Source organism: Narcine bancroftii, chromosome 9 (genome assembly GCF_036971445.1).
Source record: "Narcine bancroftii isolate sNarBan1 chromosome 9, sNarBan1.hap1, whole genome shotgun sequence".
In the NCBI taxonomy this organism is placed as follows: domain Eukaryota; kingdom Metazoa; phylum Chordata; class Chondrichthyes; order Torpediniformes; family Narcinidae; genus Narcine; species Narcine bancroftii.
In genome coordinates this window covers 57,228,563-57,244,257 of record NC_091477.1, presented here as the reverse complement: position 1 = coordinate 57,244,257, position 15,695 = coordinate 57,228,563, and the positions used below count along the sequence as shown (strand labels likewise).

Here is a 15,695-nt window from a genome sequence, read left to right as displayed (position 1 = left end):
AACCGTGCATCTTGGCGCCTCACAGTTCTGTGGGCAGCAACCTCCTTTGAAGAAGACCGCAGAGCCCACCTCACTGACAAAAGGCAAAGGAGGAAAAACCCAAAACCCAACCCCGACCAACCATTTTTCCCCTGCAGCCGCTGCAACCGTGTCTGCCTGTCCCGCATCGGACTTGTCAGCCACAAACGAGCCTGCAGCTGACGTGGACTTTTACCCCCTCCATAAATCTTCGTCCACGAAGCCAAGCCAAAGAAAGAGAGAAAGGCACCTAATGGCAACTAATCCAGTGGGGTTGTTAAAACAAGAAAGAGTAGCCACATGCCCCGTTGTTCAGTGGTGAACCCGAATTCAAGGCCCTGTATCCACATTGCACCTCCTCCACTCCTGGTTCTGTCCCCAAAGTGTTAGAAAGCCACTGGCACCCAAGACATCTCAGAAAGCCCCCTCGTCATCGCACATTTACGAATCCATGACCCGGTTCCAGATGTGGGTCGCCAGCAGCCTAGCATGAGGCCTGAGGCTTGGTTGCTGTGCAAAGCTGCACTGACAGAAGCCTCCTTGGACAAATTCCCATGGCCACAGATTTCTCCTCACTGATGATGCATGTGTTGTTCCAGATATCCAAGTGTTGATGGGAAGCTTGGTTTACCTGCGGCATGGCATTGCAAACTCTCCTTACCTTCATCTGCTGGATTCAAATCAGTGGGCAGACATATGTGACATCTTCACCAGGGATGCCTGTGCCCTCCTTGGTCTTTCAGTCGAGTCCCCTCTCAGTGTCAGGTAAGATTAGTGTTACAAAGTTGAGTTGCTTGTTTTTTAATAGTCTAATTGATACAGTTTTTGGCATTGTATCAACCTTTTATAAATCAGTTATTTTGCCTAATTTATCACAGTACCCCGTTTACCACTATCCCAAGCAGTGCTGATGGTACATATGGTGTAGAGGAAAAATAATTTCACTGAATTTAAAAAAACTTGAAAACAAAAAAAAATTCTTAAATGAACAGCTTATCAAATGTAACCAATTGGTTTACGTTCCCTTGGCCAATGAGAGCACATTACCATGTTGGGGATCAGCCAATGAGAATACTGCGTGTAGTAATTCCTCTTGGAGTCGATGCAATTTGCTGTTTCATTCACAGAAATCCTGAGCATCATGTGGTGGATCAGTTTATTGTTTAAATGTAGAGAGAGATTGACTTCCATCTGAAGATGTCAGGCAGTTTCACAATTACTATCTTTGGGATTGATGATCTTGAGTTAATTTCCCTATGGAATGAAATGTTTAAATTGCAGAACAAGGATTCATTGGATTGATTTAATTATCTCAATGAAGCAAATAAAAAAAATAAACTTTAATTATAGCGCACCTGAAATGAAAACAGAAGATGCTGGATATACTGGTGTGGAGAGAGAGGAAACAGTTGATATTTTAGTCAATGGCCTTGCATCAGAATGGAGAAACGACAGCACCCGGCCACATTTCATATTGCAGAGATGGGTTTGGGGAAATCGTCTGTGATTAAGTGGATACTAACGGACAACTCAGATTGGTGTCAACAGATAGGGCAGTGAAGGCTTGTTAATGGCAGCTAATCTATCTGGAGGGGGTGCAAGTAGAGGGAGACCAAAGTTGCATCATTGCTTTTTTTTTATTTACCTTCACTCTCTGAGCACAGCTGTGGCCAGAAATCTGAAAATAAAAGGAACGTTCAGCAAAAGCCCAGCGGGCCAAATCAAATCTGTGATGAGAGCAAACTCTGGGTTACACAAAACTAACCAGGGATTGAAAGCAAACATCTCTATTGGATGGAAACTGAAGCCAAAATACAAAATGCTGGAAATCATCAATAGGCCAGACAGCATCTGTAGAGGCAGGAACAGCCCAGGTTGGTGGTCGCTCTAGCTCCCTTTGAGGTGAAAATGCTCATTATTCTCTTACCTCCCACTTCCCAGGCCAAGAGATGTTACTGAACGGGCTGAGCACTCCCAGGAAGTGATTTGTTGGGACAGAGACTGTTGTGTTGGGACAGGATGGTTTTCTGAAACCAAGGGCAATAGCTTGCTTAAATGTATGAAAGGAAGTTGTTTCTCAAGATTGCCTTTGGCTCCATTGGATCATTGTCAGAAGACAAAGGCAGAGAGGTCAGAGTGGGAATGGAATGGAGCTTGAGAGTGACAGTTCAGGGCCACATTTACAGATCAGAACATAGAGCACTACCATACAGGCTCTTCGGCCCTCGATGTTGTGCTGTCCCATATATTCCTTTTTTAAAAAAAAAAGGTACTAAACCCTCCCTACCCTGTAACTCTCCACTTTTCCTCCATCCATGTCCCTGTCTTAAGAGTCTTTTAAATGCCCCTAATGTTTCAGCCCCCACCACCATCCATTGCAAGGCTTTTCAGGCACCCACAACTCTCTGTGAAGGGGAAAAAAAGACAACTTACCCCTAATGTCTCCCCTCCCTTCACTTTGTACACATATTCTTGGTGTTTGATATCCTTGCCCTGGGAAACCGGTGCTGGCTGTCCACCCTCTCATAATCTTGTAGACCTCTATTAAGTCTCCTTTCATCCTTCTACGCTTCAAAGAAAAAGAAGTCCCAGCTCTGATAACTTTGCCTCATAAGACTGATTTCCCAATCCAGGCAACATTCTGGTAAATCTCCTCTGCACCCTCTCCATGGCTTCCACATCCTTCCTATAATGAAGTGACTAGAACTGAAGACAAAAGTGTGGTCTCACCAGAGATTTGTAGAGTTGCAACATGACCTCGCTACGCTTGAACTCAATCCCCTTATTAATGTAGACCAGCATCACATGGGCCTTCTTAACCATCCTATCAACCTGTGCAGTGACCTTGAGGGATGTATGGATTTGCACCCCAAGGTCCCTTGGTTCATCTACACTCTTGTAACCGACCATTAACTCTGTATTGAGCCTCTGGTTTGTACTTCCAAAATGCACCACCTCACACTTATCCGGATTGAACTCTGTCTGACACTTTTCTGCCCAACTCTGGATCCTGTCAAGATCCTCTCGACAACCTTCAGCTCCATCCACTACTCCTCCAACCTTTGTGTCATCCACAAACTTACTGACCCATCCTTCCACCTCTTCATCCAGGTCATTTATAAAAATCACAGAGAAGAGGTCCCAGAACAGATCCACTAGTCACCGACCTCCAGGCAGAAAAGTTTCCTTTCACTACTACTCTCTGCTTTCTTCCTACAAGCCAATTTTCTATCCACACAGCCAAGGTTTCAGATTTCATGCCTCGTGACCTTCCGAAAGTGTCTCGTGAGAGACCTTGTCAAATGCCTTGCTAAAATCTATGTAGACCACATCTAATGCCCTACCCTCATCAATTTCTTTTGTTACCACCTCAAAAAAAATTAGATTTGTGAGGCACGACCTTCCCTTCACAAAACCATGTGGACTGCACTTCTCCAAATGCTCATAGAACCTATCCTTGCGATTCCCCTCCATTAGTTTGCACACCACTGACGTGTGATAGTACAGGATTCTATCACCAATAAATATATTTGTATATATTTACATATAGTAGTTGTGATTGGCTGAGAGCCGTAGCCACGCCTACTGGCAGGTCATAAAGTGTTGCTCCTAACCAGACCCAGGTCAGTCTGGACTGGTCGACCTCGATGTCTTTTGCTAATAAAAGCCTTGGTTTGAGTCAACAAGTCTTTGAGTCATTCGACGTGCTACATGACGTAAGACTCACCAGTCTATAATTTCCATGATTCTCCCTATTACCTTTTTTAAACAAGGGGCTGTAGTGGCAGCTACTAATTCTGAAACACACCGCAGGATGCTGAGGGGGTTTCAGTTGAACTGTTTATTCAAAATTCGTGTGTGCCCTTTAAGGGTGGCGTGAGCTCCACCCTGTGCTGGTGGTGATGTCATCATGTTCGCCTGAGGCGCGCGCTTTGGCCTGAGCCACAAGGCACTGAGATTGCCACAAGGCACTGAGATTCCCCCAATGGCGCCATCTTCCCGCGGCTGCCCTGCCAGCATGGTGATACAAGTGGGGCCGGTTCGCCACGAGAGATGTGCGCCGCCACAGGGCCTACATTTGCCATTGTCTAATTCTCTGGCACCTCCCCTGCGGCCAAAGAGGATTCAAAGATCATAGCTACTGCCCCAGCTCTCTCTCCTCTTGCTTCCCACAGCAGCCTGGGGTATATCGCGTCTGGCCCCGGGAACTTTTCAATCTTGATATATTTAAGAAGATCCAACACTTCCTCTACCCCAATCTCAGCATTGTCCAGCGCACAGGCCTGTTCAATTTTCACCTCACCCTGATCAAGGTCCTTTTCTCTTGTGAATACTGACGCCAAGTATTTATTTAGGACCTCCCCAACCTCATCCACCTTTAGGCACATGTTGCCTCCTTTAGTGGCCCCACCTTCAGTCTCATCATCCTTCTGTTCTTCACATGCGCATAGAGCCCCATGGGTTCTCCTTAATCCTACATGCCAAGGCCTTCTCATGCCACCTTTGAGCTCTTCTAAGTCCTTTCTTAAGATCCTTCCTGGCTGCCGTGTTCTTCTCATGAGCCCTTCCTGTTTGCTCCTTTTGAGGTGATCCAGAGCCGAGTGGAGAGCCAGTGATATTGCGTCTGTCGTGGAGCAATTGTGACGATAGGTGAATTGCAGTGGGTCCAGACATTTGCTGAGGTTCGTGTTAATTCTGGCCATGACCAGCCAGTAGATGTGAGCGCCCCTGGGCAATAGGCGTTGACGTTGCTCACTTTGCTCTTCTAGGACAGTGGGATAATTGATGTCTTTTTGAAGCAGGTGGGAACCTCTGAGTGAAGTCAAAATTTGGTCCAAAAGAAATATAAATCTTGTTTTGTAACCCCTGAATGCCATTAGTATGACAAGGAAAATGGCCTGGGGCGAAAACCTAACCACTTAACAGCAGCGTGACACACACTGAAACCAAAACAACTGGTCTTATCTCTTCGCCTGCCAGTAGTTCCTCGGAATTTTTACCCTCCCTGGCCTACAGAGAATTTAAAAAATATATTTCAGTTGAAGTCACTACTTGACTACTGGTTTTCTGTTGAACAAGAGTATGTTTCCAGTCCTCAACTGATCATAATCCTTGTCTGAAGACGTGTATCTCTCCCAGCCTCGCTTGTTCACCATGTCTTTTTTCCACTGCAGTTTTTCTGCTGGATGTTTGGCATTACCAGTTCTGTTGAATATTAAAGCCGTAATTGAACAGCGACAGTGCACAGGGATATGGAGCCAAAAGGACGAGCTCCCGGTGAGTGTTGACTGCTTGGCCATTAATGGTGCATCAGCACAATCAAGCAAAATACTGTTCCGCCATCTTGTATTGAACCAGCCACTTGCATTGCGTGCAGATTTACTGTTATAACAGAACCAATCGAAAATACAAATCTAAAACTGTCCTTGTCTTTCTTTCAGATTGAGATTGAGTTGGGGAAGAAATGCTGGTACCACTCTGTATTTGCCTGCCCCATCCTCCGACAGCAAGCTACTCAGTCCAACCCTCCAATGAAACTGATCTGTGGTCACGTTATCTCCAGAGATGCATTGAACAAACTAATAAACGGTGGGAAGTAAGTACCCCTGTGGAAGAACATTCAGTGCGACATCTTGCATTAGCTGATTGCTGCCTGTTGCATGTGCGGGTAGTAGGGGTAGAGAGTTTCAAAGCGTGGCTGAAGATGATTTTGAAGGAGATGAAGAGAAACAATTTTTAAAAAATGTATAACATCAAGCACCTACTATTTGTGGGTCTGAGCTCGATCTTCCTGTAGCCACCCATTTCAACTCCCCCAATGATTTCCCACACAGATATGTCTGACCTCAGCCTCCTCCATTGTCAGGCTATTCATAAACTTGTGGAACAATGCATCGCATTCCTCCTTGACAGCCTTAAACCTAATAGCACGTACAGCAAATATTTTCTAAGTAACCCCCCCCATCCGTGCCAAAAATACTTGTACTCTCCTAGTCCCACTGACCTGCATTCTCCCAATACCTTTTACATCCATATACCTATCCAAACGTTTCTTAAAGACAACATTGTACCTGCCTCCACCCCCTCCTCCGGAAGCTCGTTCCACACAGACCCCACTCTCTGAGTAAAGAAGCTTCCCCTTATGGTGCCCCTAAACTTTTTCCCCCTCTCTCAGCTTGTGTCCTTAGTTTGAATCTCCCCTATCCTCGGTGGAAAAAGTCTATCCACATATACTCTATGTATCCCCCTCAAAATTTTAAAGACTCTATCAAATCTACCCCCCCCCCCCCCCCCCCCCCCAGCCTCTATGCTACAGGGAACCAGGGAATAAAGACCTAACTTGTTTAACCTTTCTGCAAAACATAGGTGCTGAAACCCAGGTCTTATTCCACTATTTCCAACTACTCTTTGCCTACTCCAGTACTTTATTTTCTCTCTAACCCCTCCCCCTGCCCCACAACCTTCTATTAGTCTCTCCTCTACCTCTTGCACATTCTGTCCTATCCCCTGTCATCTCTCAGCCCCTCTCCCTTCATATATGTAGTATCATCTTGTCTCAATGAAGGCTCCCAACCCTAAACATTGATGGGTCATTTCATGTCTCCATAAGTTGGTACAACATCGTGAGCTGAATTTTAAATACAAAAGATAATGAATATTCCCAGGGATCCTAGGGCAGGAGAAAAGATAACTGTGGAATAATGCAGGCAGTGTCTGAGCAGGGTAACGAGAGGAGATATTCAACAAAGTAGCAGGAAAAATGTCTCATAAATGATTGATCATGAAAAAGTGTAGATTGTGCTTCGCATGAGAACCATGCTGATAGTATGATGTTTGCCTGATGGCACAGGAAACTTAGATTTAAAAAGTCTTTATTTCGAGCAGTGTGATTGGTGTCTATATCATTCCCTGTGCGTTTCTTTTTGTACAGATTGAAGTGCCCCTATTGTCCAATGGAGCAAGCTCCTTCTGACGCTAAGCAGATTTATTTCTGAAGAGCAGGTTTGAGCTCTGGACGTTGCATCCCCCCTCCCACCACCCCACCTTACCTTATCTTGTTGGAGAAGAGCTATTACTGGGGTGTGTCTGTGGAATGGTGACCAGCTGAGGATGGTGGATGTAATTGGCCCTGGATCAAACTAAAGGGACTGCAGCAGATGTTTTTGATGGTTCCCTCTCACCCAGCTGATGAAGGGACCTCCACTTCATTTGCACTAGTATAGAACCAGGATTAGCCATCAAGTCCCATCAAACTTTTCTTTTGTCCCACTTGCAAAAGCTTGGCAACCATCAGGTAGCTGAAGTACCATTACAGTACTCCTCTGTTGCCATCTGATATTGGCAGCATCTACAATAAATAGTTTATGGTGGACTAGTTCCCTGTCAGAGGCACTCCAATTAGTTAATTAACCACTGTACATGCATTGACCCTGTTCACTCTTTGAAAGTTGAAAGGTATGCACATTTTTGGTTCCCCTCATTCCATTTTGCTCAGTTTGGGAACGTTGATCACAGAATTCTTTGTCTTCCCTTCACCCCCTTTTCCCCATCTCCTCTCTCACTTGCCCTGATTTTGGGAGGTTGGTATTATAGTACTATTAAAAGGTAATGAGTATTACAAGCTTGTACAATGGGGAAGTCTTATGCAGATCTTTGATATTTAGGAGTGTTTTGGCCAGGTAATGGAGCAGGAACTGAGAATGACCTCTGATCCAGCTCTTACATGCGCAGAAATGAGCTCAACCTATGCAAGCGAGATTGAGTCCACCAATCTAGTTCCTTCCCAGCTCTCTATGGGATTGGGTGATGGCATCTCCTGCAGGAGATTCTCAATCCTAAATCTTGGGGGAAAAGTGGTTTCCCTCCCACGTCGGTTACTTTCCTCACGAGTCCGTAGAATTAATTCAAAATGGAATATTTTGCTCTGAATCTCTGACTGCATTGGACTGAACATATTAGTCAAACTCTGCAGTTTTGGATGTTTTCCTGTTTATAACCAAGGCTAAAATGGGAGCACAGGAGCACTCTGGTAGCCTTGAGCTGGGGGATGTTGCTGGTATTCTCATTTTTTATCCACCTTGAGATGTGCCTGTTGGCCAGGACGTCGTCTGAGAATGTCTGCAACCCTTGTTCTAGTTATTCACTTTGTCCATTGAGTTACTTAATGTCTGTAGCAGACAAGCAGTTTATACACATGCGTGAGATCTGTCAATGACATCCTGGCTCAGAGGGGTGAGTGCATTGTAATTGTATTGATGCTGGGTGTGAATCTCCCCAAGGAGAGAGAAGGGTAAGGTACGGTGGAGAATGGGGAGTGGCTTTAGTTGAGATGGCTATTCAATGATTCTCCGAATTCGAAAATTAATGTTTTATTTATATTACTACTTTATAAAAAATAACTATTCCTGATTTAGTTGTTGTATGACCCTATTAACTGTTCCATTACAGATGCTGGTTTTCCATGACCTATCACCACAACTGTCACTTGCACTGGTTTTGAATGCATGGTACCCACAATATTGTGCATCTAAGAACATTTGCTGATAATTAAAGGGGAAGAAAAGTGATACATTTTTAAAAATCATTTGTAAAATCAAGTTACTAGACAATTATTACCAAATTATCCATAAACCACCATACTAACTGTTCTTCATGCGTTAAACAAGAAATGCTGGGGTCCAGTGTAATACACAAATGTGCTGGAGAAACTCAGCAGGTCACGCAGCTTCCATAGGAACTAACAGGTAACCAATGTTTCGGGCTTGAGGCCTTCGTCAAGGTATGAGCCCTTGACAAAGTGCACAGGCCTGAAAGGTTGGTTACCCTTTACTTTGTATGGATGCTGTATGACCTGCTGAGTTTCTCCAGCACATTTGTATATTACACAGGTCTTCATGATCCATACATTAAATCCCAGTTAATTGATCACCATGGATTAGTTTGATTGGCAGTTTCCTGGAACGACAGTGAAGACAATCAATTTGACTAAAAGGATCAAGTAAAGGTTGCACTCCGCTCCATCCCCATTCCTGCTTAATTCTGCTGGACAAAAACCTTTGACCCTCTAACCAGTCTCATAAGAATCTGAAGGAATCTTCTGCATTTTTTTTGTCCTCTGAATATTTTTATCAGATGTTAACTTTCTAATTGGCTGGCATTATTCTTTGTCAAGATTTTGATCCCTTGCACCCTGTGTGATACAACTGTCATAAACACCCATAAATTAAGACAAATATCAGTTCCAGAAGGCTTCCTTCCTTGCAATGACAATCCCTCTCAATAAAGTGGCATCTGCTCCCAACCCTACAATAGAGATACTATAAAGATGGAAAGCAGAGATGGAAATGAATGACGAGACTAGAACAAATGGTGTTAGATGGGAAGTTCCAGGGAACAAGGTCTGAAATGTAACGTGAATGTAAGGTAATTAAACCCTACAAAACTGTTACTTTTGGTTATCAAAGTCAGTTGTGAATGATCATGATTTGCAACCCAGTCTTTGTCTCTCCATTCCTGTTGTTTTCATCATCAGAATGTAACATGTGATGGAGTTGAGCCATTGCAATTAATTTGAAATGGAAATTTTTGATCTGAATCTCCTCGTGAACATATTGGTCAAACTCTGCAGTAAACCCCAAATTTTAGATGTGCTCCTGTTTATAACCAGGGCTACAGTGAGCATCATAGTGTCCTTAAGCAGGGGAGGATGAGAATTGATTCATCGTATGCAGAGTTTGTAAGATGACTTTAATAAACAAATAATTTAAGGTGAATGTGCCTAAAAGGTGTGGGGAATGTGGTTCTTAAACCATGCTCTAACTGGGTCAATTTTCCTGATGCATTTCTGACAAACCTTCACCATACATTCTTACTTTGTTTTTGATAGTTTGGATGGTTTGTAGATAGGAAATAGCCTGGAAGTAAAGCGCCATTTGCAAGCTGTCCCTTTTAATGCCCTTGTCACAAGTCGTCCCACGAAACTGGAAGGATACAAAGAAAAGGTGATGGAATACCCTGCAATGAGCAGTTTGGGGAGCATCGTGCCCTGATAATTTTAGACCATTATGTGACTTTTAATTTTGTTACCCATAATATAATTTATGATGTATAACAAATGTTTAATAAATATGTTGAAGTGCTTGAATAATTTATTTTTTTTATTCATGGCATAAACATTGGAAAAACGTGGTTAAGTAGGTTGGATTGGCAGGAACATTTTAGTTTCTCACTATGTTGTGGGACACTCGAGGTTTGTCATGATCTTTTCACAACGCACTCCTTCCAGGCAATTCACGATATCAAATGAGACAATGGTCCTGGCGTCTTGTTTTATGGGACAGCTGCATGATTCTTCTTGGGACACCCTTGTGATGGCATTTATTATGCTGCCTCAGCTTGAGGTGAAACAAAACCTCAGTGTCCAGTTATATGCCTGGAGGAATTAAAATGGAAAATCTGCCCACGCTGGGGTTGAGTGCAATGCATAAATGTGCTGGAGAAACTCAGCAGGTCATGCAGCATCCTTAGGAAGTCAAGGGTCACTAACATTTTGGGCCTGGACCCTTCGTCTGGCAAAACATTGACCTGCTGAGTTTCTCCAGCACATCTGAGCATTGCCAAGAGGAATTGTCAGAAAAGGTATAAAACATAGAGCATGGTCTTGGTCTACAAAATAATGATATTCTCTCATACAATGATGCTGACTGTTGCAGGGAGTGACAAATGTTGAACCGAGTTTAACTGGCAGTGGGAACAAATTTGGGGTCACTCTTTTGTGTTCTGACCAGAGATTTGCTCCATTATGACCAAACTAAAGGCTTCAATGAGTCCAATTGCTTTTTCCAAACATTTATGCCTTTCCTGGCTTCTCAACTGTAGTGTCCAACACAGGCTACATCCAGTGGGCAAGCTGCATCAGTCTGGCCTGCCACAATGAGCAATGTGTTCGCACTCTCCACTCTCCGCCTGCAGCACATCTGCAGCAATGAGCCCAATGTAGTGTCCTGATCACAGATCTGACCAAAGTACGTATGCACTGAAATGATCATTTGCTGCAGCTGAACAGGTACCTTGGAAACAAGAATTAAAAAGAAACTGTTCATGAGCAAGGCCACCCAGCCCATGTGACCATTTTTTTCTCTCCCCTCCCTCTCTCCTTTGTCCCTCAACTAAATGAACACTGACTTGAGGTTTTAATGAGTAGATAGACAAATTCTTAACATATCACTGGAACACCAAGGATTTAAAATGAGTATGTATTTTGCATCAAATAGCAACTGGTCATACTTGCCTTAGACTAAGTACATTATTATAGAAGTGAAGGGAAGTTCTCTTTACATTTTTATTTGACAGATTGATATATCTTTAGTTTTTTGCCAAAATCTGTCTATTCGACCTCAAACGCAATGATAGAAAACTCCACCTATGAAGTTTTGTGGCCGCACTTCATTTCTGTGATAGCTTTGCTCATGACCAATGGTGGTCTGGTACTGCTTACAAAAAAACCCACTTCAAGCACAAACGTCTTGTTGTTTCCTTAGGTTGTGATCAATTTAGTCAATAATAATAAGCCAGTGTGGTGGGGGTGTGGAACGAGTTGCCAGCTGAAGTGGTGAATGCGGTTTCAATTTTAACGTTTAAGAAAAATTTGGACAGGTGCATGGATGGGAGAGGTATGGAGGGATATTAATTGGATGCAGGTCAGTGGGACTGGGCAGAATTACAGTCTGCACTGAATGGAAGGGCCAAAAGGCCTGTGTCTATAGTGTCATGAACTATTAGCACACCGGGAAGGGCCCGACAACATTGGAAGAAGACTTACTTTTAATGAGCAATTCACAGGAGGTGGAGTCTAGAGAAGGTAGGCCTCAAGATCTGGAACTGGAACCTGGAATGGAGTCTGTTTGTACAGTTTTGGAAGGGATTGCCTATCATATGGACAATATGTCTAAACAAAATGACAAGGATTTTTGGATGTGTCAACTAAAATATCTAATATGTCTGAAGATATATCTACACTTAAGAGGGATGTCAGTAAATGTATTAAATCAGTGGATACAGTGCAAGAAATTTTTTAAAAATTGAAACAGCTTTTTCAGAATGTAAAATTCAAGTTGTACGTAATAAGGAAAAAATAGAGAAAGAGGAAGATTCGTTTGTGGATTGGGGAATCCAAAAGAAAGACTTACTGAAAAAAAATTGATTCATTGGAAATTCAAAGTCGGAGAAACAATGTGAAAATTGTGGGTCTTCCAGAAGACATTGAAGGGTCTGAACCAATAAAATTTTTCAAGAGTTGGATTCCTGAGGTGTTGGGCAAAGAGTTTTTCTCGAGAGGTTTATTATTGGAGAGGGCACATAGAGCGTTACGAAAGAAATCGTTACCGGGACAACCACCACGAGCGGTCTTAGTTCCGTGCCTGAACTATCAAGACAGACAAATTATATTACGGTGGGCGGGACAAAAAACACGACAAAGTCAGCAGATTTGAGTCAAGAAATTATTAGGTGATGATGGGAATTTAATTCGGCTAAAGAAGTATTATGGCAAAAGGGTTATAAATTTGCTTTTCGATATCCTGCTGTGTTAAAGGTCTTTTATGGTAACTTTCAATCTCAATTTTTTGAGAATGATCATGATGCATTAGTTTTTGCTAATTCATTACCGGATTTACGAGGACATGGAAGAGTTTCATTGTTGTTGCCCAAAAAGAGGGCAAATGGAAATGGGCAGAATGGGAAAAATGGAAAGAAAGAGGTTTTAACACAAAGTCTTATTGACATTGAAGATCTGGAACAATCATTGGGAATGGAGTCATTGGGTTGAATATATTTACAGTATTGAATTGTATTAATGTGAATGATGTATTTCTGGTGGGGGGGTGGTGGATAGCACTGAAATCTTTGATAGTCATCTGCCACTAGTGGGGTTTACCACACCCAGTTTTTTAGGGCGTTACTACTTTTGGGTAGTTTTTTTTTGGGGGGGGAATAATTAAAATTTTTCTTATATACATTTTCATTAAAAAAAATATTTAGGGGAGGGAGAGTGGTTTTCATTTATTAGAAGGGGGAGCAATATTTTGTAGTAAATGATTATATTGTTAGTTTGTAGAGATGTCTAATTTGAAATTAGCAACTTTTAATGTTCAGGGGTTAAATAATCCAATTCAGCAAAAGTGAGTTTTGGCTTATATCAAGAAACTGAAAATTGACATTGCCTTTTTACAAGAAACACATTTGACTGAAAAAGAACATTTGAATTTGAAGAGAAATTGGGTTGGGCATGTGATTTTTTTTTAAATTTAAGTCTAAGGCAAGGCGTGTAGCAATTCTAATTCATAAGAATTTATCTTTTGAGTTGCAAACTGTGAAAGGGAATGCTGGAAGGGTTTTAAAGGTGAATTGTAAAATTTTTACTGAATCTTGGACTTTGCTTAATATTTATGCACCTAACGTGGATGATGAGTGTTTTATTTCAGATGCTTTTTTGTTATTAAATCAAGCTAATGAAAATATTTTAGTTGGGGGAGATTTTAATTGTGTCTTGGATCCTTTGTTGGATAGACCCCCAAAAAGTATAAAGAAATCAAAGATGGCGATACAAATTCGGGCCTTGATGAAGGATTTAAATTTGATGGATATTTGGAGAAGGGTTAATCCTACAGAGAAGGATTTTTCTTGTTATTCGTCTTGACATGATTCATTTTCTAGAATAGATTTTTTTTTAGTATTGGCACATTTACAAGGAAGGGTATCACAGGCAGAATATAAAAGTAGGGTTATATCAAATCATTCTTTTTTTTTCTTATGTAATTTCAGAAATGGTACGTTCATCTTATAGATGGAGATTTAATACAATGTTGTTGAAAAAACCAGAGTTTGTTATTTTTATTAAAGGGCAGATTACTTTTTTTTGTCTGAAAATGCTAATTCAGTAAAAAGTCATTTTGTGTTATGGGATGCGTTAAAAGCTTATTTAAGAGGACAGATTATTAGTTATATCACTAAAGTTAAGAAACAGTATATGGCTGAAAGCTTTGAATTAGAAAAGCAAATTGATGAATTGGAGAAGGAATTTCAGAAGGAAGTGACAGAAGATTAAAAAAAAGTAGCTTTGACTAAATTGAAATTGTGTTATAATACGTTACAGACTTATCAATTGAATGTTTAATTAATCGATCTAAGCAGCATTATTATGAGTTGGGTGAGAGGGCACATAAGGTACTTTCATCGCAGTTAAAGAAGGAATAGGTTTCATGGATTATTAATTCTGTAAAAAAATAATTCAACAGTTACCTATAAACCTCAGGAAATTAATGACCAGTTTTATTCATTTTATAAAAAAATATATACTTCTGAGGGGAAATAGGATAATGGTTCTATTGATTTTTATGTATCTAAGTTATTGTTATCAGCATTAGAAGAGGAGGATGTTATAGATTTGGAAGCTCCGTTTACAGAATTAGAGATTAAGGCGGCTATGTTGGAAATTCCCAATGGGAAATCACCACGCGATGATGGGTTTTCGGTGGAATTTTATATAACCTTTTATGAAGATTTATCTTTGGTGTTTGGGGAGGTATTACAACAAGTGTCTGAACAGTATGAGTTACCAGAATCTTGCTCTAGTGCTTTAATTACTGTAATCCCAAAAAAGATAGAGACCCATTGAAAGTGTCTTCGTATAGACCTTTTTTTTTTATTGAATGTTGATTATAAAATAATAGCAAAAATGTTAGCAAATCGACTTCTAAGTATTTACCTAAATTGCTACATGTTGATCAAACAGGTTTTAGTAAAAATAGAAATGCTTCAGATAATATTCTTCGATTGATTATTTTGGTCAATGCATATCGACAGCAGCAACCCAACCACACATGGTTTCGCTTGATGCAGGAAAAGCCTTTGATAGGGTCGAATGGGATTTTTTATTTAAAGTATTGGAGAAGTATAAATTTGACCCTTTTTTTATTGGTTGGGTTAAAGCTTTATATACAAACCCGACTGCTAGGGTGGTGACAAATGGTCAAGTTTCATCATCATTTACATTGACGCGTTCAACTCGAAAAGGCTGTCCATTGTCACCAGCTCTGTTTGCATTGGCTATTAAACCATAAGCTCAAACAATAAAGCAGAATGAACAGATAAGAGGGATGAGAGTTATGGATGAAGAGTATAAGATTAATTTGTTTGCAGATGTTTTGATATATTTAACAAACCCAGAACAATCATTGCCACATTTATGAGAATGTTTATTACAATATGGAACATTATCTGGATATAAAGTTAACTGGGATAAGAGTGAAATTTTACTAGTTGGAGAAGGAGATTATTCAGAGTATAAAAATATAAAATTGAAATGGTCTGATAAAATTATATATTTAGGAATAATTGTAAATTCTGAGTATCAATCTTTATACAAGTTAAATTATGTTCCATTATTAAAAAAGATTAAAGAAGATTTAATTAAGTGGAAAGATCTTCTGTTAACTTTAATTGATAATTAATTGTATTTAGATGAATATTTTTCCTCATATTCAATATTTATTTCAATCAATACCGTGTTCTCTTTCAAATTGTTCCTTTCAGGATTTAAATAAAGTTACGAGAGAATTTTTATGAAAAGGTAAACTACCACGGGTAGCATTAAATAAACTTACATGGAAGCATGCTTT

At 40.9% G+C, this 15,695-nt stretch overlaps 1 protein-coding gene across 2 annotated transcripts in view; it reads left to right on the top strand.

Annotated features, from left to right (window-relative positions):
* The window catches only part of rmnd5b (required for meiotic nuclear division 5 homolog B), a 42,180-nt gene extending 32,015 nt beyond the window's left edge, over positions 1-10,165 (top strand). For both annotated transcript variants that reach the window (XM_069899252.1, XM_069899251.1), the window contains 4 exons: positions 618-783; positions 5,193-5,295; positions 5,460-5,614; positions 6,950-10,165. In XM_069899252.1, the coding sequence (XP_069755353.1) occupies positions 618-783; positions 5,193-5,295; positions 5,460-5,614; positions 6,950-7,013 (488 nt within the window). In that variant the 3' untranslated portion in view covers positions 7,014-10,165. The remainder of the gene's footprint in view (positions 1-617; positions 784-5,192; positions 5,296-5,459; positions 5,615-6,949) is intronic.
* Positions 10,166-15,695: the final 5,530 nt, after the last annotated feature.